General features: G+C 40.7%; 1 protein-coding gene across 3 annotated transcripts in view; it reads right to left on the bottom strand.

The window, feature by feature from the left end:
* The window catches only part of HERC2 (HECT and RLD domain containing E3 ubiquitin protein ligase 2), a 226,554-nt gene that overhangs the window by 129,780 nt on the left and 71,807 nt on the right, over positions 1-24,967 (bottom strand). For 2 of the 3 annotated variants that reach the window (XM_082630800.1, XM_082630798.1), the window contains 7 exons: positions 17,956-18,134; positions 13,719-13,903; positions 12,149-12,304; positions 11,260-11,445; positions 5,463-5,633; positions 4,969-5,072; positions 3,958-4,108 (listed from right to left, as the gene is read on the bottom strand). In XM_082630800.1, the coding sequence (XP_082486926.1) occupies positions 3,958-4,108; positions 4,969-5,072; positions 5,463-5,633; positions 11,260-11,445; positions 12,149-12,304; positions 13,719-13,903; positions 17,956-18,134 (1,132 nt within the window). The remainder of the gene's footprint in view (positions 1-3,957; positions 4,109-4,968; positions 5,073-5,462; positions 5,634-11,259; positions 11,446-12,148; positions 12,305-13,718; positions 13,904-17,955; positions 18,135-24,967) is intronic. The other variant, XM_082630799.1, reaches the window with a different exon arrangement.

Raw genomic sequence — 24,967 nt, forward strand, 5'->3', positions numbered from 1 at the left:
AAGGCCATATATGACAAACCCACAGCCAACATCGTCCTCAATGGTGAAAAACTGAAAGCATTTCCTCTAAGATCAGGAACAAGACAAGCCTGCCCACTCTCACCACTCTTACTCAACATAGTTTTGGAAGTTTTAGCCACAGCAATCAGAGAAGAAAAGGAAATAAAAGGAATCGAAATAGGAAAAGAAGAAGTAAAGCTGTCACTGTTTGCAGATGACATGATACTATACATAGAGAATCCTAAAGATGCTACCAGAAAACTACTAGAGCTAATCAATGAATTTGGTAAAGTAGCAGGATACAAAATTAATGCACAGAAATCTCTGGCATTCCTGTACACTAATGATGAAAAATCTGAAAGTGAAATCAAGAAAACACTCCCATTTACCATGGCAACAAAAAGAATCAAATATCTAGGAATAAACCTACCTAAGGAGACAAAAGACCTGTATGCAGAAAATTATAAGACACTGATGAAAGAAATTAAAGATGATACAAATAGATGGAGAGGTATACCATGCTCCTGGATTGGAAGAATCAACATTGTGAAAATGACTCTACTACCCAAAGCAATCTACAGATTCAATGCAATCCCTATCAAACTACCACTGGCATTTTTCACAGAACTAGAACAAAAAATTTCACAATTTGTATGGAAACATAAAAGACCCCGATTAGCCAAAGCAATCTTGAGCACGAAAAATGGAGCTGGAGGAATCAGGCTCCCTGACTTCAGACTATACTACAAAGCTACAGTAATCAAGGCAGTATGGTACTGGCACAAAAACAAAAATATAGATCAATGGAACAGGAGAGAAAGCCCAGAGATAAACCCACGCACATATGGTCACCTTATCTTTGGTAAACGAGGCAAGAATATACAATGGAGAAAAGACAGTCTCTTCAATAAGTGGTGCTGTGAAAACTGGACAGCTACATGTAAAAGAATGAAATTAGAATACTTCCTAATACTGTACACAAAAATAAACTCAAAATGGATTAAAGACCTAAATGTAAGGCCAGAAGCTATCAAACTCTTAGAGGAAAACATAGGCAGAACACTCTATGACATAAATCACAGCAAGATCCTTTTTGACCCACCTCCTAGACAAATGGAAATAAAAACAAAAATAAACAAATGGGAGCTAAGGAAACTTAAAAGCTTTTGCACAGCAAAGGAAACCATAAAGAAGACCAAAAGACAACCCTCAGAATGGGAGAAAATATTTGCAAATGAAGCAACTGACAAAGGGTTCATCTCCAAAATTTACAAGCAGCTCATGCAGCTCAATATCAAAAAAAGAAACAACCCAATCCAAAAATGGGCAGAAGATCTAAAAAGACATTTCTCCAAAGAAGATATACAGACTGCCAACAAATACATGAAAGAATGCTCAACATCATTAATCATTAGAGAAATGCAAATCAAAACTACAATGAGATATCATCTCACACCAGTCAGAGTGGCCATCATCAAAAAATCTAGAAACAATAAATGCTGGAGAGGGTGTGGAGAAAAGGGAACACTCTTGCACTGCTGGTGGGAATGTGAATTTGTACAGCCACTATGGAGAGCAGTATGGAGGTTCCTTTTAAAACTACGAATAGAACTACCATATGACCCAGCAATCCCACTACTGGGCATATACCCTGAGAAAACCATAATTCAAAAAGAGTCATGTACCAAAATGTTCATTGCAGCTCTATTTACAATAGCCAGGAAATGGAAACAACCTAAGTGTCCATCATCAGATGAATGGATAAAGAAGATGTGGCACATATATACAATGGAATATTACCGAGCCATAAAAAGAAACGAAACTGAACTATTTGTAATGAGGTGGATAGACCTAGAGCCTGTCATACAGAGTGAAGTAAGTCAGAAAGAGAAAGACAAATACCGTGTGCTAACACATACATATGGAATTTAAGAAAAAAAATGTCACGAAGAACCTAGGGGTAAGAGAGGAATAAAGACAGAGACCTACTAGAGAATGGACTTGAGGATATGGGGAGGGGGAAGGGTAAGCTGTGACGGGGCGAGAGAGTGACATGGACATGTATACACTACCAAACGTAAAATAGCTAGCTAGTGGGAAGCAGCCACATAGCACAGGGAGATCAGCTCGGTGCTCTGTGACCACCAAGAGGGGTGGGATAGGGAGGGTGGGAGGGTGGGACACGCAAGAGGGAAGTGATATGGGAACATATGTATATGTATAACTGATTCACTTTGTTATACAGCAGAAACTAACACACCATTGTAAAGCAATTATACTCCAATAAAGATGTAAAAAAAAAAAAAAAAAAGGAGACCTGTGTTGAGGCACAGGTCAGACCCCATAGGAACATGCCACCCATCAGTGCAAATAGGGATACTCATTATAACTGCTATGAGTGAGATTCACCAAAGAATAATCAGTTTTTACATAACTACAGATTTTTTTTCAGTAACTGTGCTATCAAAATATTCCTCCAAACCCAAGCGATCAAATCTGGGATGCACTCAATGTCCTTTTACTGGAAATTTAGATTTTAGAGCATTCAGGAGCATTCATCAAAGTGCCACATTAATTCTTCTAAAACACAAATGTGATCAGACCCTCCCTGAACCTCTCCATTTAGAACTCCCTCTTGTCTCTTTTTTTTTTTAATAAATTTTTTTTTTTTTTTTTTTGGCTGCACTGGGTCTTCATTGCTGCACGGGCTTTCTCTAGTTGTGGCGAGTGGGGGCTACTCTTCGTTGTGGTGCACGGGCTTCTCATTGCGGTGGCTTCTCCTGTTGCAGAGCATGGGATCTAGGTGTGCGGGCTTCAGTAGTTACAGCACTCGGTCTCAGTAGTTGTGGCTCGCGGGCTCTAGAGCGCAGCCTCAGTAGTTGTGGCACACGGGCTTCGTTGCTCCGCGGCATGTGGGATCTTCCCGGACCAGGGCTTGAACCCGTGTCCCCCTCATTGGCAGGCGGATTCTTAACCACTGTGCCACCAGGGAAGTCCCCTACAGGTCTTCAGAGGAAGAAAAGTCCACTGTCTTCGAGGCTCTGCAGACAGCAAGGCGCCCAGCACACACACCAAGGGTGTGCTCCAGAAGGCAGGCTGAGCAGGCACCATGAGCATCCCTGCCCACTAGCCTTCTCCCCCGACCCTACACATACACAAGCAGCTCGAAGCTGACTTTCTCAGCGATGCCCTCACACACCCAGTCTGCCGGGGCTCCGGTTTCAGGATGGCTCCACCTCCATGAAGTCTTTCCCCCCACCCCCTCCCCACTTCCCAAACCACTTACAAATGTCTCCATTTTATCCTCTACCACCATCCAACCTGACCTGCGTACCATGTCTGGCTCATCATCACACAGGAAGCACCTGAGGGCAGAGGTGCACCTAATTCTACACCTGCTACACCCTCAGAGACTAACATGGTAATTCACATGAGAAATTACTCCATAGATGCTTGTTGGTCAGTGAAAGACAGATGGAGAAATGCACAAATATGTGAAGAGATATTTAAGCCTATCATATGGGATAGGGAGAAAATGTAATACTTTAGGTGGTTACAAAGGCTGCCATCCCAAAATGTATTGGATCTGAGTCTGGTAAAAATGCAACGCTCAAACAGAAGAGCATTCCTAAGAGGAATAGCCGACCCACATCACGTGGATTTCTAGGCACACAGGGAGATGACAGTCGAGTTGAGCCCATATGTTAAGAGGATGCAGAAGTGAGACCACGCACAGGCCCAACATTCCTACACACCTGTTAGCTTCCTGTGCTGCCGCAGATCGCGAGCACAAATGAAAGCCGCTCACAGCTATTTCTATTAACTGGTTTAGTCTCACTATCCTTATTTTTCCTCACCAATAACTGTGTTGACTCTTCCTGTTCTATTCTCAGTGGCACTTACAGCTCAGCTAAAATAACCTGCTAATCTGTTAGCAGAAAACAAAATTTTTCTTACTGGCGCATTCGACCTCAACTGGAGATAGCGGTGTGCTCATAGCTAAATAGGAAGCGTGTAACCCAAGGAGTAGGCCCAGATTTCTTTCAGTGTCTATAAGAGGTGAAGACAGACTTCCCAAATCTGGTATGGTAACAATTTCTTGGTCAGGCTGCAAAAGATAAATTTCATCATTAGTATGAGAAAACAGGGTTAATTAACATTAAACCAAGAAGACCAACAGCTTTATCCTTAAACAAGACATACTGCCATAATAAAGACTATATTCTATAATAGTGAGATCAGGCTGCTACCAAAATAACAGAAGATATAAAGCAGACAGTATATGCTAAGTCTGGCAGAAAATCCAAAGCAAGGATAAACCATTTGGCTAGAAAATTCCTTAGGGAATCAAATAGAAGTTAGAAAAGAAAGGGATCTAATGAAAATAATCTTAAATGTTGCCAGCCAAATGACAATTTATAAACAAAGTTAATTTTTCCCTTCATAAAATGCTTCAAACATTACCCCTGAGGCATAACTTAATAAATTTTATTACCTCTGTATCCATATCTGGAAAGCCAATCCCAATATATGAATCCCAATGCTAATGAATATATAGAATGGACATAATTCTATTCTAAAAAATTATGCTACTAAATAGTTCCTCCCCAAAAATATGTATCTCAAGATGGTAAGTCCTTCCAAATTTCTACATAGGATTACAATAAAATCATAAAGACAAAAAGTTAACCTCTTTTTTTTCTTTTTGTGGAACAAGGTCTACGTTTCTTACAAATTAACAATTTTAAAATAATTTTTCAAGGCCAATACATCATAAACTACATGAATAAATGTAAATTGATTTATGAAAAAAAATCTCTAAAAGATCTTTGTGTTTATCACTTAATAATGACCCCCTCCCCCAAAAGATCCAACCAGCAATATTTCAGGGTAAAAACCACTTCTCAGAAATATCCAGAGAGGGTCTCCACTGAAGTCCACCTTGGTGCTCACTGCACACAGCCTCACCTCCAGATACTGGCCAACACAGAAGGCATGCATTGATTCCCGTGTGTCTTCAAACTGCAAAGCAGCTTCCAAAGCTACCACTGGGTCTTCCCCTACAAACTGAGCTGAAACATAACAAGCAAAAAGCAACATGACTTCAGTACAGTTTGCCTAGGCATTTATAGTAGAAATGGCAAGTGGGAAATAGATTAGGCAGGTTAACTCCAAAGTGAGGGTTACCAAAGTAACGTGATCTCTCATCCTCTGCCAGGGCTGTCTGGGTCAACTCAGAACTTGCAACAAGTTCCAACAAGTGTTGGAACAAAAAACGCATAATGATAAGAAATTTTGCATATGTGCCTGAATTTGCTGTGACAGGACAGACCCCAAAGTCACTGACAGACTGAAGGGTATGGGTGCTGGAGCAGGACTAAATTGATCATTTTAAGCCAAATGCTCTGCTTAAAATAACACATCTGAAACTTCTCACCATGAAGTAAAAAGCGAGGCCTTACCAAGAATACTATTTCCTGTTAATGACTGCGTCTGGAAGTCCTTTATATCATACACTTTCCCATCAATCACAGTCCAGAAGCCTCCATCTTTATTATGGTTCTCCAAATCAGCTTTGCGTATAAGCGTCACTTCCTCATTATTTCTACAGTTCTGACCTGTAAAAAATGACTCTGTGTATACAGAAACCAAAATCAATGAATCAATAGATCAATAGATAACATGACTAGAACAAACTGCGTGAAAGAACTACAAGGTGAAATAGACAAATCCACAAACACAATGAGAAATTAACATACCTCTTACTATAACTATCACCACAAACAAAAATTCAGCAAGGATACAGAATGATTTAAAAACAAAAACAGAAACACCACATGAACAGCATGAATAGCAAGTCTGGCCATATACCAAGCATTAGAGCAAATCTCAAAAAATTTCCAATAAGTCAAGTTACACAGCATGGACACTGACTACAATGCAGTTAAGTTAGAAATAGGTAACGGAATTCCCCAGTGGCCCAGTGGTTAGGACTCCACGCTTTCACTGCCGAGGGCCTAGGTTCAATCTCGCAAGCCACGCGGTACAGCCAAAAATAAATAAATAAGTAAATAAACAAACGAATGAACAGTAGAAACAGGTAACAAAAAATAAATAAAAATCTCTACATATTTAAAAATTATGAAATATATTTCATAAATTCCCAGAAAAAATGACTATGGAAATCAGACAACTGAAATGAACAATAATGAAAATACTACAGATCACCACTTGTGACATACAGCTAAATGTATGTTTGAGGGCATTTCTACCTTTAAATGTATATATTAGGAAAAAAAAAACCTAAAAAGTAAGTTAACAAACATAAAATCAATAAAATTCAATGAGTTCATAATGATACTCAAAAAAAAAAAAGAAAACCTCATGGGTCACCTTTGGAAGCATTAGGACTCGAACTTAATATTACAAAAAATTGTTAACGAGGGGTGGGGTGGTGGTGAATCAAGCCAGGATCACATCCTCCCTGTGCAAACTGTATCTTATGCTACCGAACAGCTGAGGGCAAGGTTGCTGGGGGACTGCACAGAAGACACGTTATACATGAACTCCCTGGTCCATGTGAACAGAACTGAAGGTGGGGCCACCCACCATCACAGGCCTCTGAGCCGATGAAACACAAAGCACACACACTCTGACCCATCAAAACTGAATCCGGGGCCTCCCTGGTGGCGCAGTGGTTGAGAGTCCGCCTGCCGATGCAGGGGATACGGGTTCGTGCCCCGGTCTGGGAGGATCCCATATGCCGCGGAGCGGCTGGGCCCGTGAGCCATGGCCGCTGGGCCTGCGCATCCGGAGCCTGTGCTCCGCAACGGGGGAGGCCACAACAGTGAGAGGCCCGCATACCGCAAAAAGAAAAAAAAAAAAAAAACTGAATCCGAATCTCATTAAGACTATACATATCATCAGCAGCTTACAGAAAATGTAACTGACAGAAGATGTTAAGACTTGAAGAAGAAAATGCAATCAACCAAGTTCAGAAAATGTGAAATTCTCCAGAACAAATGTCCTACTTCTTTGAAAAATAAACAGTATGACAAAAGAGAGGGAGAGGAGAGCCTGGAAATACGCTGTTGGGGAAAAAGAGACTCAAGTATGTATCACCCAACTGCAACATACAGAACTTGTTTAGATCCTGACTCAAAATAACCACTAATAAAAAGATTAATCAATCGCTGTTAACCTTAGGATAATGAGATTGTGGTTTTATTCTCCAAAAAAAGTTCTTATCATTAACAGGTGAAGTATGTGAAAATGTTTTAAAGACAGAAATATGCTTTAAAATAATACAATCAATCAATCAAAAAGAAAGTGTAGGAGTGCTTCGGGAATGTGATTTTTTTTTTTGGGGGCCACGCCACGCAGCATGTGGGATCTTAGTTCCCAACCGGGAATGGAACCTGTGCCCCCTGCAGTGGAAGCTAGGAGTCCTAACCACTGAAATGCCAGGAAAGTCCCCAGGATTGTGAATACTTTTTATTCTAGATTCATTATATTATTCTCTCTTTTATCTCTGTTAGAAAACTTTCATAATAAACATATTACAAAAACATCAGTATGCTAACAATTATCATTTCTCAAAAAGTTAGAAAAATGTCAGATTAAACCCTAAGAAAGAAGAAAAATAAATAAATAAAGAACAGTGTGGTACGAGCATAATGACAGACATTTAGATCAACAGAATAGAATAGAGAGCCCAGAAATAAATCCTCACAATATACAGTCAAATGATTTTTTTGACAAGGGTGGCAAGACCATTCAATGGGGAAAAAAGGACAGTCTTTAGAAATAAATGGTGCTGGGAAAACTGAATATTCAATTGCAAATGAATCAAGTTGGACCCCTACCTTTCACCATACACAAAAATTAACTCAAAATAGATTAAAGACCTAAACATAAGAGCTAAAACTATAAACCAGAAAACTCTTGGACTTCTCTGGCGGTCCAGTGGTTGAGACTCTGCACTTCCAAGGCAAGGGGCATGGATGGGTTTGATCCCTGGTCGGGGAACTAAGATCCCACATGCTGAACGGCGCAGCCAAAAAAAAAAACAACCTGTGTGTGTGTGTGTGTGTGTGTGTGTGTGTGTATCTTAGAAGAAAACATAAGAGGAAAGCTTAATGACACTGGATTTGGCAATGATATTTTTAGACAAGACACCAAACACACAGGCAACCTTCATAAAAAAAAAATCAGAGTACACTATCAACAGAATGAAAACGCAACCCACAGAATGAGAGAAAATATTTGCAAACCATATATATCTAGAATACATAAGAAACTCCTACAACTCTACAATAACAACAGAAAATCTGACTCAAAAGTAGGAAAAAGGGGGATTCCCTGGTGGTCCAGTGGTTAGGACTCTGCACTTCCACTGCAGGGGGCACAGGTTCGATCCCTGGTCGGGGAACTAAGATCACACAGGATGGCAAAAAACCAAAAAAACGCAAGTTGGAAAAAGACTTGAAAAGACATTTCTCCAAAGATATGCACATAGTCGACAGGCACATAAACAGATGCACACCACCACTAATCATTAGGGAAAACCGAATCAAAACTACAATGTAATACCACTTCATCCAAACAGGATGGCTATTATTTAAAAAATAGACAAGTGTTGGCAAAGAGGTGGAGAAATTAGAACCCTTCCTTGTGCACTGCCTGTGGGAATATAAAATGGTACAGCTACTGTGGAAAACAGTATGGCAATTCCTTAAGAAATTAAACATGGAATTATCATATGATTCAGCAATCCCACTTTTGGCTATATACCCAAAAGAAGTGAAAGCAGGGACTCAGACATCTACATAGCCATATTCACAGCGGCATTAGTCACAACAGCCAAAAGGTGGAAACAGCCAAGTATCCATCAACAGATGAATGGATAAAAAAGGTGTGGTTTGTATATGTGTGTATACACACACACACACACACACACACATATAGACACCATATATACATATACATATATATATATATATACCAAATATATGTGATGGAATACTACTCAGCCATAAAAAAAGAATGAAATTTTGCCATTTGCAACAACATGGATGGAAAAATACTGTATAATCATCAAGAGTTGCAGAGAAAGTATTTGATGAAATTTAATATCCATTCATGGGACTTCCCTGGTGGCACAGTGGTTAAGAATCCACCTGCCAACGCAGGGGACACGGATTCAATCCCTGGTGCAGGAAGATCCCACATGCCGGGGAGCAACTAAGCCCATGCGCCACAACTACTGAGCCGGCGCTCTAGAGCCCGCGAGCCACAACTACTGAGCCCGCGTGCTGCAACTACCAAAGCCCGCACGCCTAGGGCCCATTCTCCACAGCAAGAGAAGCCACCGCAATGAGAAGCCCACGCACCGCAAGGAAGAGTAGCCCCTCCTCGCCGCAACTAGAGAAAGCCCGCGCACAGCAACGAAGACCCAACACGGCCAAAAATAAATAAATAAAATATAAATAAATAATTTAAAAAATCCATTCACCATTAAAGACTCATCACAAAGCAGAAACAGAAGGAAACATACTTAATATTTAAGGTATCTACAAAGAAAGCCCTACGGCAAACATCATACTTCATGTGTGAACTTTGGGAAGTTTTCCCTCTGCTCCTAGGAACAAGACAAGGATGCCCATTATCACCATTTCTATTCCACAGTGCACAAGGGGTGCCAGCAAGTGCAGTATTTCCGGGGCGAAGCTCTGTGCTCAGAAGCAGACACGGGCCGAGAGTCACCTGAGTCAGACAAAAGTGGTACTCCAGGGGAGAGACCACAACGGCCCTTTCACCCAAGGGTGCTGGCACAACAATCCTACGGACAAAATGCATACGGAAAAAAATGGCATGCGATCTCTTGGCACAGAGGAGGGACAGGGAGAACTCCCCCGCTTTGTAGAGATGAGGCACAGTCACTGTGGAAGCCTGGCATTCTGTACTAAAACACGCCTTACAAACCACCAAGAAACACACATGAGGATGTTTAAACAACTAAGTTGTTATGGGGCACATGTCTATCTGACAAAATGATCAAGAGAAGTAGGGGAGCGGCAGGCACACAAGCCCAGAGAGGGAAATCTTTCAGGGAGACAGAGACAGTGTTCGGGAGGGTCCTGCTTAATAAACGGCTTCCCCTGTGACCAGTCCCAAAGCTGCTTTTGGTACTTTTGTGTATATGTTATACTTCACAATAAAAAAAGGTTTTACAGGGCTTTCCTGGTGGCGCAGTGGTTGAGAGTCCGCCTGCCGATGCAGGGGACACGGGTTCGTGCCCCGGTCCGGGAGGATCCCACATGCCGCGGAGCGGCTGGGCCCGTGAGCCGTGGCCGCTGAGCCTGTGCGTCCGGAGCCTGTGCTCCACGACGGGAGAGGCCACAACAGTGAGAGGCCCACGTGCCGCAAAAAAAAAAGGTTTTACAATGAGTATGTTTGAACTGCTGATCAAGTTTTATGCCTTCAACCATATACAGTAAACAGACAAAAGTCACAAATGACCATTTAAGTTCACAACAGTAGATGAATCGTGTTGAAACTATTAGCTATACTAAAAAATAAAAAATTATGCTCAATATCCTAAGGTCAGTTATTTTCCTCAGGACAACTGTTACTTTTCATTTTAAGCTCCTATGTTATAGAAATGACAATCTACAATGGCATAAGAAAAGGCCTACCTTGCTTGAGCTTTCCTATAAAATGAAAGTTGAACCACAACTTCAATTAATTCTGTGAGTCCAGGAAGTCATAATACTTAGATTCAAAAGCATCAAAATTCAAAACTTTGAGAAGACAAGTTTCATTCCAATTTGGTAAGCACTAGAGACACTATGGATGGGAAGTGCTCAGCTGACTATGGGAATTCCATAACTCATGTCACGTAACGCCAATGAGTTTAAGAAAGTCCTCCTATATTAATGTCTGCCTCCAAAGTGTGACCATATCTAACCACCTCAACAGCACCTTCTGGAGACAATTTCCAAAAAAGGGTTTTCCAGAATGTTCTAAAATAATCCAATTCAGGATGTAACAACCATTACTAACAGAAAAATTTTCCTTAAATATAACCCAAATCTGTTCTGATTTGGATTATCTTTGTTTTCCATTTACACTACCATCAGTGAAAACGGCAATAACTGGTCTTCCTTTGTTAAATAGTCTTTCAAATGAAAAGGCAAGAACAGAACAGACTAGGACAAAACTCTCCTCAGTGGAAGTCTTTAAGTTAAGATGCCATACCCATGATGCCGGGCCAGGCTAACTCTTCATGGTCGTCCCTTTCCTTTCCTGGTGCCAGGTGGTTGAACCGATCCAGATGTTCTAACAGGCCACCCAGCAGAGGGACAGCTCCAGCCTCCTGCATGAGACCAGCATTTTTACTGAGCAGAAGCACTATAGAAACTACTAGTTCTGGAAGGAGAATACCTACATTTAAAGAGAAAAAAAAAAAGGCATAAGATTTAAACAAAAGTGTTCATCCTATAAAACCATTCTGTAAGCTTGTGCTACGTTTAAATTCTGATAAATCACAAAATAAGGAATGAGATATATCCTTTAGCATATTTCTACAGGATTATTTTATCTTTCATTCTGAAAGAAACAAATATAGGTATCAAACAGCAGCCTCTGAGTTATAAGAATACTTTTCAAAAACACTGTGTTGCAACACAAAAGTATTAACTAGTCTTTTATTGAAAAAACTAAGTGTTTGCAACTAAGCTTATTATCAGAAAAAAGGCACTCAATACTCTGTCACAGAATTAACTTGAAAAAATATTAAGCAATATAGGAATTTATTAAGGTCCTAAAAGGGGCAACTAATTCTTATGCTGCTGAAATAAAATTAGACAATTACCATTAACCTCATTATTGAAGTGTTAATAATGGTGGTATGACTCTAAATCACCAATTATATGTATCACTGTATATGATACAGTGACGTGACTCCCACACCAGGTTGCTTAACCACGGAATTGTCAGTAACCAAAAAAACGAAAGGAGAAAGGGCTACAGGACTAGAAGATGTATGGGGTAAAGGCATGCAGGTTTACCACAGAATGATAAATTTTAAATCTCATCAATCCCCGAAAATAAATACATGCCCACATTTAGGAAACAAGGTAAGTACCCGTGAAGTCCCCTTCCACAATGCAGGCCACCTCTGCAAAGTGCCGCCAGCTAGTGGAAGCAATGCTGACTGCCACGGGCAGTATATCTCCAATGTGTGTGCACAAAAGGGCTGTGTACTTCTTCAGCAAGGAACCAACCCCCATTAGTTCAGGACCTGAAGGGAAGATTTAGACAATTTCATTTGCACTATTAAAATTTACTTTGTAAATAAACTTCATTGTTCCACTATTGTACTCTCATCTATACATTTTTTACCTATAATAATTTTCTCAAACAGGAGTGGTTAATCTTACTTATTTAGTCCTTGGCTCCTTTTATATCATATGATTTGAGAAACTGAATTTGGATATACTGATTTTTATACACTGCACTATATACTATCTAAAAACTTCGAGTAAAAATACTAAAGTCATAACTTAGAGCTCTAAAACCTTATATCCAATAGACATGTTTTCTAAGTCCAACAAGTCTTAATGCCTGAAAATTACTCCCAGTGAACAAAGTTAGGCATTTTTCAATCTTATAAAATTCTTCAACTTTTCGGAGCTTCCCTGGCGGTCCTGTGGTTAAGACTCCACAATCCCAATGCAGGGGACCCTGGTTCGATCCCTGGTCAGGGAACTAGATCCCGCACGTGGCAGCGAAGATCCTGCGTGGTGCTGCAGCTAAGACCCAGCACAGCCAAATAAATAAATATTAAAAAAAAAAATCTTCAACTTTTCCTCCTACATGGCTCTTAAAAACTTTTTAGTCCTTGTAACTCTATGACACTGAGATGGTCTCCTCTTTCAGACTGAAATGGTTCACCGATTTCAACCTGAAATTTTCGATCCTCTACAAGTGCCTAGCGATTTTCAGGAAGTAACAAAATTGTTTTGGACTATACTGTCCATAAAAATATTAACAAAAGCAGCAAACCTTTCCATCGCTGACAGAGAAAACTACCTTATAAAGAGCCAGGCAGTCCTCCTGGAGTTTGTGGGAAGTACTCTACTGTACATTATACACAGAACTGAGCACTTATGTATCATCCTGTTTTCATTCTCACAGGCACCCTCAAGTCTTAACCTAACTCTGTAGGTGAGCAATCTACAGCCCCCAGGAGACTTAGTCCCGGGTCCAGCAGCTAATAAACCAGAGCTATAACTGAGATTCAGACTTCCTTCAACGATAATGCATTCCTCCTACTACACCCATCTAGCTTACCAGGGTGACATACAAACATTAGGTCACTATTTCGTCCCCACGTTATGTCAATCTCTAACAGTCCACAACTAACCCATGGAATAAGTCTGATAAATCTTCTGTAAGACTAACCTGAACATAAAGGATACTATTTCTCATGTCTAAGGAATTTAAATGTTAACACAATGAAATAAAAAATATTGATGAGTCTAATAGAGAAATATCTGTCCAAAAACAGTGGATGCAAAATGAAGTCCCCCAAAATTGGTGCATCTAACAGTATAAGAACTACACATCTGGGCCATGCAGAATAGGCATGTCAAGAAGCCTAAATAAAAAAGCCAAAATACACACAAGACACTTTAACATTTTAAGTAACTTACTAGAAATATCTGAAGTCTGAGCAACATTTTCTCCCGGATAAAGTTTACTGATAAGTAAGCGCTGAAAACGCAGCAACAAATCCAATGAAGCAGATCTCTCATGACTATGTTGCTCAAAGTCTAGACATGATGATATCCGACGGGCAACATCTTTCAATCTGGCTACTGTCTGAGAAGCAATGTTTCTATGCAGGAGAAAGAGGATTGCAAAATTAAACAAGTTATGTTTGTTTTTAAAGGGGGAGAGGGGTTGTAAAAAAAAAAAATCACAACATAAACTAAAATCAGAAATAAAGATCATACACCCAGGTGACCTGCAGCTGGCTTCCTTCCCCAAATGTGTGTCAGCTCTATCTGCAATAAGCACACCTCATTCAAAACGGAGGCACACGGAAGACACAAAAGGTAGAATGAGACCCTTTGCTTTACAGATGTGCTCCTAAGAGTTGCATGGAACAGTCCAAAATGACAGAAAACTCCTGTACAAACCTTCGGAAGGAAAAGGAACTGTGATTATTTTTTGTCCAAATCTGCATTTCAGATATGAACGTGACACTGTCCCTGAAGACAAGACCCACTAGCGATTCTGCATCTGCCTCACAAGTCTGCCTTCAGACCTACTCAAGTAAACCCCCGGGTGGGCCATGGTGGGGGGGTACCCAGGGCTCAGAAACTACAGGAAGGAAGACCAAAGTGGGCACAAATAAAACAGGTCAGAGTAAGAGGTGCTCAAAGAACACGGCAGCAAGGAAAGGACCAAGGATCCAATTCCAACTGCAGGATCCAACCTGAGCCATGAACCGTCAGGAAGTAAATGGGGAGAAAAGAGAAAGTACAATTGCAAGAGTAGTAAGTGTTCTGTCTCCACGAGCAGAATGCAAAGGAACTAGGGCACAGAGGTCAAAACGAGGACGGGGAGTGGACGCAGTGGACACTGTAGGCGATGGAGTGCCAGGCTGCTGGCACTCGATTCTGCAACGCTCAGCCACCAGTTTTGAAAGCAAAGTGACATCCTGTTTGTGTCCGAGAAAGGTAACTAAAGTCAGCGTGAAAGCAGATTTTAGAGGGCACAGGGAACACCAGGTAAGACCCTGCCACCCAGGGACAGTCTCGGCGCCAGGTGAACAAGGTCTGATCCGTGGTACTGAAGACAGGAGGAGGAAGGGGGTTCGTGAAGTTAAAACGCCGAAGCAGAGCCTGGTTCTGGAACTTCTGTCAATGTAGCTCCACCACAGCAGCCCCCACCCAGCCAGGAGGGTGAGAGCCAGCGGGCTGACAGCTGGCTCTGTCACTGGGGAGGCGAGTCCGGAGCCTCTGCACGACACCAGGCCACGGAAACGCATTCTGCTCCACTTCTTTGATGTCTAACGTAGCAGCAGGTTTGAGGAGAACCTCTGTCAATCGCACCAGCCCCCAGGGCTCATCCACTACAGCAGTGGAGTGAGGACAGGAGGAGAAGACACACATCAACTCACGTCCACAGAGCTGAGAAGAAAGAGCGGCAGGGACCCCTGGCTTGTGCTCAGCGCTCCCGGCCACACAAAACGCAGGTGGGTGCTCAGGGCCTCACCTGCGGTCCACCTCACCTTTCTGCTCCACGACCTGATAACCTGACCTGATAACCACATCACAATAGAAGAAAAGGTCTGGAATCTGGGTTTTATGCCATACATGATGGAGCAAAAGACAGTAACAAAATACAATACAAATGTTAACTTATTTCCCTAATATAAAATTAGAATCATAATCAAAGTGTGTAATTCTGATAAGAGTTCATTAATTTAAAAATCTTCACAGCTCTCTATTGCCAAATGTAAATGGTTTTCTGTGGTTCTTTGCCAGCATAAGTTACTCTGAAATCTGTTTCTTACTTTTGGGAAGCTGCAGTTTCTCCAACCTGTTTTCCAAAGAATAAAATATATGAAATGTCTCCAAAATCTCCAAAATGTAACTCTTTAGACTATTTTTCAACAACTGCATCAGCCAAGATGTATTTAGACTCCATACACTGAGTCTCTTTAGTCACAAACACTTAAGGTAAGAAATAAATGTTAAAGGCTATCTCTGCAAGGGGAGGGGCACATCATCTATGCTTATGAAAGGACCCTGGAACACAGGCATTCTGTCAGTGAGAGGGTTGTACATGCATTTTTCTTTTTCCATTTTCCAAAAATTTTTAAGGTACTATTTACTCCATGTTTCAGTTTTTGTTTTGTATTTTCCAAACAGGTGCATTTTCATTATAAATCTGCTGTGGAGCCAATCCTGCAAGCCAAGGGAACCAAAAGTAAAGAGGAAGGCTCAGAAGACAATGTGCGAGCATGGGCTAGGGAGCACTGTCCAACAGAAAAGTACTGCCAGGGAGTCACGTGTGTACTGTAAAATGTCTACCAGTCACATAAATAAAGATAAAAAGAACATGTAAAATCAGTATTAATATTTATCCCCATATATTTAAAATATTATCATTTCAACATAAAACCAATAAGAAAACGCATTGAGATATTTACATTAGTTTTTTGAAGACACAAAGTCTTCAAAACCCACTGTGTATTTTGTACATACAGCACATCTCAATTCAGATAACTAAAGTTTCACTGCAAATACTTGATCTGCACTTCAGTCTCATAAAAATGCAGAGCTGAAAAGGTAAATTCATATGGCCAAGTTATTCCAAACATAGTTACAAGTTTTCTAATAGCTGAATCAGGTCTAAGTTTTTTAATTTTAATAAAAAATAAAAACTCAGTGTCTCAGCGACACTGGACACGCACAGGCAAACGTGGCAAATGACAGCCAGACTGAACAGCACAGGGGTAGGTAGGCTAAGATGGACAGGTCTCTACGCACCAAGGGAACAAGCAGTCTGAACAAGCAGGAGAGCTGGCCCCTCGTGGGAACAGTCACCTAAGACAGGACCGAGGTCAGAGAACCCAGCACTGGCTCTCTGCCAGTGACACCAGCGGGCCCAGACACAGCCTCCTCGGCGAAGGAAGGGGCGGTCGAGAACATGGAAAATCACAGCTTGAGGTACACGCTTTTGCTTTACAACTTCTCCAGAGACCTCCACCTTTTCACTCCCAAGCGCTCAGGGTGCATGTTCTCACTTGACCCTTGGTGAACTCTGCAACCTAGACACTGCTCTTGCTGCCACTGGTACAGTCACCAGGCTGGGCAGGGGTCAGTGGCCAGCTTCAGACAAGCAGGCGCAGCCGCAATTTTCTAGGAACAATTCCCAAGCTCTTGTCACTGTCACAGCTGCGCTGACTTAATTCCCTTTATTTCAGACTGCTATAGTGAAGATCAGAATGTGTGAATACTGATTTTAAAAATCATCACCGCATTATAAAAAATAGGAAACAAGGGGTTTTTTAGTAGCATTTACTAAAATGTATGTCAGGAACTAGCTCTAAAACGTCCTCTTTTAAAAGCTCACTGTGTGCCCAGCAAATTCTGGTGTTTCCAGGTGTAAAGGGCAGGCCACCCCACGCCAGTACACCGCCCACCCATGCCCTGGACTGAGGTACCTAAGCCAACCCACCACCAGGCCCTCTTTCCTCTCTGTATAAACAATAAACCAGGAGCCAGGTTTACACAGAGCGGAGCTGTGTTACATAAAGGAGCAATCATTTTTCCTTGTCTAACAAATGCCTTTCAGAAACCACCCGGCTTTTCTGCTCTTTTTGAAGGACACCGCAACGCAGGCTGACGTTCTTTAGCAAACAGTGACTGACTACTTCAGCCCTTTTCGAGGTGAGTCTCTGTGTGTATTCTGACTCTGATTCTTACCTCCTTCTGATCAGTCCTTGGACAATAACGCTCACCATTCTTTCACTTACTTCAACTTTTGAAGGTTGTCTTAGAAACTAATAGATATAAATCTATGATATATAGAATGAGGCAAGGACACAACCAGTTTAAAAAAAAACAACCTTACCATGATGATTTTCATTTGTATCTATGTGCTTACTAATGAGGCTAAGAATCTCATCCTAGGTTTATGACACACTCCAATTTTCTCTTGTGTGAAAACTTTTAGAATCTCCAGTTCTACTTCATACATTCTAACCTCTCCTCTCACCTACATTTAAGAATCTGCTCTAAAGTCTATCCTAGGTAATTTTCAAAGTACTTCATCAACAACGAAACACATTTTTGAGACCCTAGTGCTCGATCTCACTATCTTAATATGAAAACCAACAGTCCTCCTAATTAAAATATGTCTAATGCTATTTACCTAAGAAGCTGTTGTATGAGCTGAACCAGAGGCAAGCACTGTTTTCCAGAAGATTCATAGATTCCCGTATTAATAAGATCTTTATCCAATGGAGTCCTACTTCTATGAAATGTCGAGGCATTCGCTTCCTGTTCATCAATTTCTTTTTCCTTCTGTGCTTCTTTTTTGGCTTCAATATCCTGTAATTCATGAAACAGAAACTGGTTACCGGTTATCTTAGTAGCAGGTGTGAAGGCACCATGGGCTGAGCCCTGATCCCACAGCCTAGCTGTGCGCTGACTCACACACCTGGTGACAGTGGCCCACACCCACCCACTGGAAATCACGCCGCCCAGTTGCTCAGTTTCTAAACAGACGTTTTGTCCTACAAACCCCGTGTCCAGGCTGCCAGTGCTAATGGTCTCCAGAGTCCTTCTGTGAAGTTCCTAAAACCTTTACCCCTGCTCTGGCTCTCACAACACCCAATGTGAGCACCTAGACAGAGTCTACCTGCTTTGTAAACATGAAGCAATAACCTACAGAAAGGGAGGACACATTCCCAAATCTTGTATCTGATATAAGACGTACAAATACAGAAAGAATTCTGACAACTCAACAATTAAAAGATAAATGACCCAATTTTAAAATAAACAAAAAATCTGAACAGATATATCTTCAAAGGAGATATACAAATGGCTAATGAGCACATGAAAAGATGCTCAACTTCATTAGTCATCAGGGAAATTCACATCTCCTAGGACAGTATAATAAAAAAGATGAACAGTAGCAAGCATTTGCAAAGATACGGAGAAACTGGAACTGTCGTACATTGCTACTGGGAATGTAAAATGGTACAGCCACTTAAGAAAACAGTCTGGCTATACCTCGAAACATTAAACATAGAGTTACCGTAAAACTCAGCAACTCCACTCCAAGGCATACGCCCATAAGAAATAAAAACATATGTCCACACAAAAACCTATGCACAGATGTTTATAACGGCATTATTCACAGTAACTTAAAAGAGAAAACCACCTAAATGTCCATCAGCTGATGAATGGATAAACAAAATGTGCTATATCCATACAACAGAATATTGTTTAGCGATTTAAAAAAATTAAGTACGACATGAATGATACAACCTGGCTGAACTTTGAAAACACTATGTTAAGTGGAAAGCGCCAGACACAAAAGGCCACATACTGTACAAACCCACTTATATGAAATGTCCAGAACAGGGACATCTTTAGAGACAGAAAGTAGATTAGTGGTTGTCAACGGCTGGGAGGAGTGGGGGATGTGAAGTGACTGTTAAGGGGCACAGGGTTTCTTTTTGGAGTGAAAGTGTTCTGAAATTAGATAGTGGTGATGGTGGTTGCACAATTCTGTGAATATACAAAAAAAAAAAAAAAGAATCACTAAATCATACACTTTAAGAGACTGAATTTTACAGTAGATGAATTGGACCTCAATAATGTTATTATTTTTAAAAACTTTTAAAGGAGGTATCTTTTGCCAGTCAAATGCAACCAATATTCCTGAGGACCTACTATATACTAAGCATTGTTCCAGTAATCAAATTTACTGTGAAAAAGCGCACAAGTTCCTTCCTACTGGGCTTTATTTTCTAATGGCAAAAGCCAGAACAAGTCTAAACACAAAGTCTTCCCCATTCTGAGGGGTGTGGGGACAAAGACCATGTCTAAGGAGTTGGATTGGAACTGTGCCACCTACTCTTCAGAATCAGAAGGACACTGATCAGACAGCTTGAAAATGTGCGTGCTTTTGACCCAATTTCATTTCTAGAACTTCTTCCTAATAATCATTCTTATACCCAATGACTTATAATCTTCAAGAATGTAATTAAAAATTATTTATAATAGTAAAACTATCTACAACCTAAATGGTCAACAATAGGAAATTGTTTAAAAAAAAAAGTGATTCCCTTTCCATATGACAGACTTCCCCAAAGCAAAAGAACAAATGGACATCGCAGAATATTCAACAGAGGAGACATGGCAACCTTATGAGTGGAAAAGATACAAACCACTGAGACCAGTTCTGGCATCATAATTAGTATTGTTAGTAAACATTTGCATTTTTGAAAGCCTGGAAGACAATACATGAAAAACATTAACAATGGTTATTCCTAAATGATGAGGGTTTTTCTGTTTATGCCTTTCTGTAGCTTCAGAACATTTTTGTTTTAAAACAAATGGCCTTTTGGCTATTTTTTCAGACATCTTAATTATTGTCATAGGGATCACAATCTGCATACTCTATAGCCCACCTCCCCCTCTCAAGGTACCACTCTCCAGCAGGAGGCAAAGAATAAACATATGCTAACTGAATTAATAGGTTCTAAAAATACTGCCTGGGGGGACTTCCCTGGCAGTCCAGTGGCTAAGACTCCGCGCTTCCACTGCAGGGGGGCGCAGGATCGATCCCCGGTTGGGGAACTAAGGCCCCTCATGCCGCACGGTGCAGCCAAAAAATGTTTTAAAGTAATAAAAATAAATTTAAAAAATAAAAATACTGCTTGGGTCTGGCCCACATGTGGACTGCCCCTGCCTGTCCGCTGTCATTGCTCCCATCAGATGAACTATTACACTGAGCCACACAGAGCACAGGAAGAAAAGGAAGAGGTTTGGAGTCAGCAAACCTGTCATTCACTAGTCATGACCCCTTAGCAAATCAGTAAACTTCTGTGGTACCTATGTCCATGCCTATAAAATGGAATTTTAAGACAGCTTTTTCCATGCAATGTGAAAAACAATTCACATTTCCTGGCAAGAAAAGAAAAATTTACACATAGAAAAACTTTCTCTGTCCTTTGGCCTCCTCTCTGCCCCCTACTGTACATTGTTCACCTGCATTATGCATCGATCAACCTTCCCTATCAGCAAATATACCTGCTCAACCATAAACAGCAACATTCTCCTAGCAACAACAAGACAACACCTTCAAAGAAAACCCTCCTTCTTCCTCTTGTAAGAGGCCATGATGATGCTTAGATCTGGATTGTGTAAACTGTCAATAATACATCATTTAACGTACAGCCCTCTGTCTCAAAAAACTTACAAAACTGAGACTTGACTTGTAAGGAATGCAGTAATTCTCAGAGCTTTCTGAGATGCTGTTCCCGGGTTATAATCCTCAATTTGGCTTGAATAAAAGTTTCTATCTCTTTCTTAGATTGACTGATTAATTTTTTGTCAACATCAACATGGCTCACAAGGTTAAAAAAAATGAAAGTAAAGTACACAGCATAGTATCTGGAAACTAACAAGGTACACAAAGAATGATACTTACAACTAAAATCATTACATTTATGATTTCCTCTAATTTTTTTCAATTTAATCAAAGTAGGTATATTTTCAAAAACATTTTTAATACACTCACTTCATCCAATTTTATCAGTGTAAGTTTTTAAATTGAAAACTATTATGACAATGAAAGCAACAAAAGAAGCTACGAATGGTCAATAAGCACATGCAAATTAACACCCCACCCTACCCCCAGAATAGCTAAAGCTTTTTAAAAGATTCACACGCCTCATGTTGATGAGGTCAAGAAACGGCTAGAACTCTCATACAGGCTGGTTCAGATGTAAATGGCACAACCACTTTGGGAAACTGTAAACACACACACACCCTAGAACCCTGCAAATTCTAATTCAAACTATTTACCCGAAAGGAACAACACGTGTTCACTAAAGGACTTTTACACAGCATGCTAGGAGCAGCTGTACTGAGTCAAACATCATCGAATGTCTAGCAACGGGAGAAGGGATACACCAACAACGCCATAATCACACAGTGGGGCACTCCTCAACAGCGAAAACAAAGTGACACTACAGAAGCCTCTTAGGTGGCCTCATCCACCACACAGCAGGCAGCAGAAGCAAGGAGAACTACAGTCCTACAGGCTGCAGAACAAAAACCACAATCACAGAAAGATAGATGAAACGCAAAGGCAGAGGACTATGTCCCAGATGAAGGAACAAGATTAAACCCCAGAAAAACAACTAACTGAAGTGGAGATAGGCAACCTTCCAGAAAACAAATGCAGAATAAGGATAGTGAAGAGGATCCTGGACCTCGGAAACAGAATGGAGGCAACTAGCGAGAAGACACAAGAAATGTTTAACAAAGACCTAGAAGAATTAAAGAACAAACAGAGATGAACAATACAATAACTGACATGAAAAATACACTAAAAGGACTCAATAGCAGAATAACTGAGGCAGAAAAATGGATAAGTGACCTGGAAGACAGAACGGTGGAAATCACTGCCGTGGAACAGAATAAAGAAAAAAGAATGAAAAGGAATGAAGACAACCTAAGGGACCTCTGGGACAACATTAAACGCACCAACATTTGCATTACAGAGGTCTCGAAAGGGGAAGAGAAAGAGAAAGGGCTGGAGAAAATATTTGAAGAGATTACAGTCGAAAACTTCCCAAACATGGAAAAGGAAATAGCCACCCAAGTCCAGGAAGCACAGAGAGTCCCAGGCAGGAAAAACCCAAGGAGAAACATGCCAAGACACATACGAATCAAATTCACAAAAATTAAAGACAAAGAGGGGACTTTCCTGGTGGCGCAGTGGGTAAGAATCCGCTTGCAGATGCAAGGGACATGGGTTTGATCCCTGGGCTGGGAAGATCCCACATGCCACGGAGCAACTAAGCCCATGCACCACAACTACTGAGCCTGTGCTCTGGAGCTCGCAAGCCACAACTACCGAGCCCACAAGCCACAACTCTTAAAGCCTGTGCACCTAGAGCCCGTGATCCGCAACAAGAGAAGCCACTGCAATGAGAAGCCTGCGCACCACAATAAAGAGTAGCCCTCCCTTGCCGCAACTAGAGAAGGCCCGCTCACAGCAACGAAGACCCAATGCAGCCAAAAATAAATTAATTATCTTTTTAAAAAAGACAAAGAAAAATTATTAAAAGCAACAATGAAAAAACAACAAATAATATAAAAGGGAACTCCCATAAGGTTAACAGCTGGTTTCTAAGCAGAAACTCTGCAAGCCAGAAGGGAGTGGAAGATATATTTAAAGTGACGAAAGGGAAGAACCTACAACCAAGACTACTCTGCCCAACAAGGATCTCATTCAGATTCAACAGAGAAATCAAAAGCTTTACAGACAAGCAAAAGTTAAGAGAATTCAACACCACCAAACCAGCTCTACAACAAATTCTAAAGAACTTCTCTAAGTGGGAAACACAAGAGGAGAAAAGAACCTACAAAAACAAACCCAAAACAATTAAGAAAATGGTAATACAAACATACATATCGATAACTGCCTTAAATGTGAATGGATTAAGTGCTCCCACCAAAAGACACAGACCAGCTGAATGGATACGAAAACAAGACCCATATATATGCTGTCTACAAGAGACCCATTTCAGACCTAGGGACACAAACAGACTGAAAGTGAGGGGATGGAAAAAGATATTCCTTGCAAGTGGAAATCAAATGAAAGTTGGAGTAGCTATACTCATATCAGATAAAATAGACTTTAAAATAAAGAATGTTACAAGAGACAAGGAAGGATACTACATAATGATCAAGGGATCAATCCAAGAAGAAAATGTAACAATTATAAAAATATATGCACCCAACAGAGGAGCAGCTCAATACATAAGGCAACTGCTACCAGCTATAAAAGGGAAAATCAACAGTAACACAATAATAGTGGGGGACTTTAACACCTCACTTACAACAATGGGCAGATCATTCAGACAGAAAATTAATAAGGAAACACAAGCTTTAAATGACACAATAGACCATATAGATTTAATTGATATTTATAGGACATTCCATCTGAAAACAGCAGATTACACTTTCTTCTCAAGTGCACATGGAACATTCTACAGGATAGATCACATCTTGGGTCACAAATCAAGCCTCAGTAAATTTAAGAAAAATGAAATCATATTAAGCATCTTTTCCAACCACAACACTATGAGATTAGAAATAAATTACAAGGAAAAAAATGTAAAAAACACAAACACATGGAGGCTAAACAATATGTTACTAAATAACCAAGAGATCACTGAAGAAGTCAAAGAGGAAATCAAAAAATACCTAGAGACAAATGACAATGAAAACACGACGGTCCAAAGGCTATGGGATGCAGCAAAAGCATATTCTAATAGGGAAGTTTATAGCAATACAATCCTACCTCAAGAAACAAGAAAAATAAACAATCTAACCTTACACCTAAAGGAACTAGAGAAAGAAGAACAAAACCCAAAGTTAGCAGAAGGAAAGAAATCATAAAGATCAGAGCAGAAATAAATAGAAACAAAGAAAACAACAGCAAAGATCAATAAAACTAAAAGGTGGTTCTTTGAGAAGATAAAAATATTGATAAACCTTTAGCCAGACTCATCAAGAAAGAGAGAGAGGACTCAAATCAATAAAATTAGAAATGAAAAAGGAGGAGTTACAACAGACACCGCAGCAATATAAAGCATCATAAGAGACTACTACAAGCAACTGTATGCCAATAAAATGAACAACCTGGAAGAAATGGACAAATTCTTAGAAAAGTATAACCCTCCAAGACTGAACCAGGAAGAAATAGACAATATGAACAGACCAATCACAAGTAATGAAATTGAAACTGTGATTAAAAATCTTCCAACAAACAGAAGTCCAGGACCAGATGGCTTCACAGGTGAATTCTATCAAACATTTAGAGAAGAGCTAACACCCATCCTTCTCAAACTCTTCCAAAAAATTGCAGAGGAAGGAACACTCCCAAACTCATTCTACAAGGCCACCATCACCCTGATACCAAAACCAGACAAAGATACAACAAAAAGGGCTTCCCTGGTGGCACAGTGGTTGAGAGTCCGCCTGCCGATGCAGGGGACGCGGGTTTGTGTCCCGGTCCGGGAGGATCCTGCATGCCGCGGAGGGCTGGGCCCATGAGCCGTGTCCGCTGAGCCTGTGCATCAGGAGCCTGTGCTCCACAACGGGAGAGGCCACAGCAGTGAGAGGCCCGCATACGA

Source organism: Mesoplodon mirus (genome assembly GCF_964341445.2).
Source record: "Mesoplodon mirus genome assembly, chromosome: 8".
NCBI classification, from domain to species: domain Eukaryota; kingdom Metazoa; phylum Chordata; class Mammalia; order Artiodactyla; family Ziphiidae; genus Mesoplodon; species Mesoplodon mirus.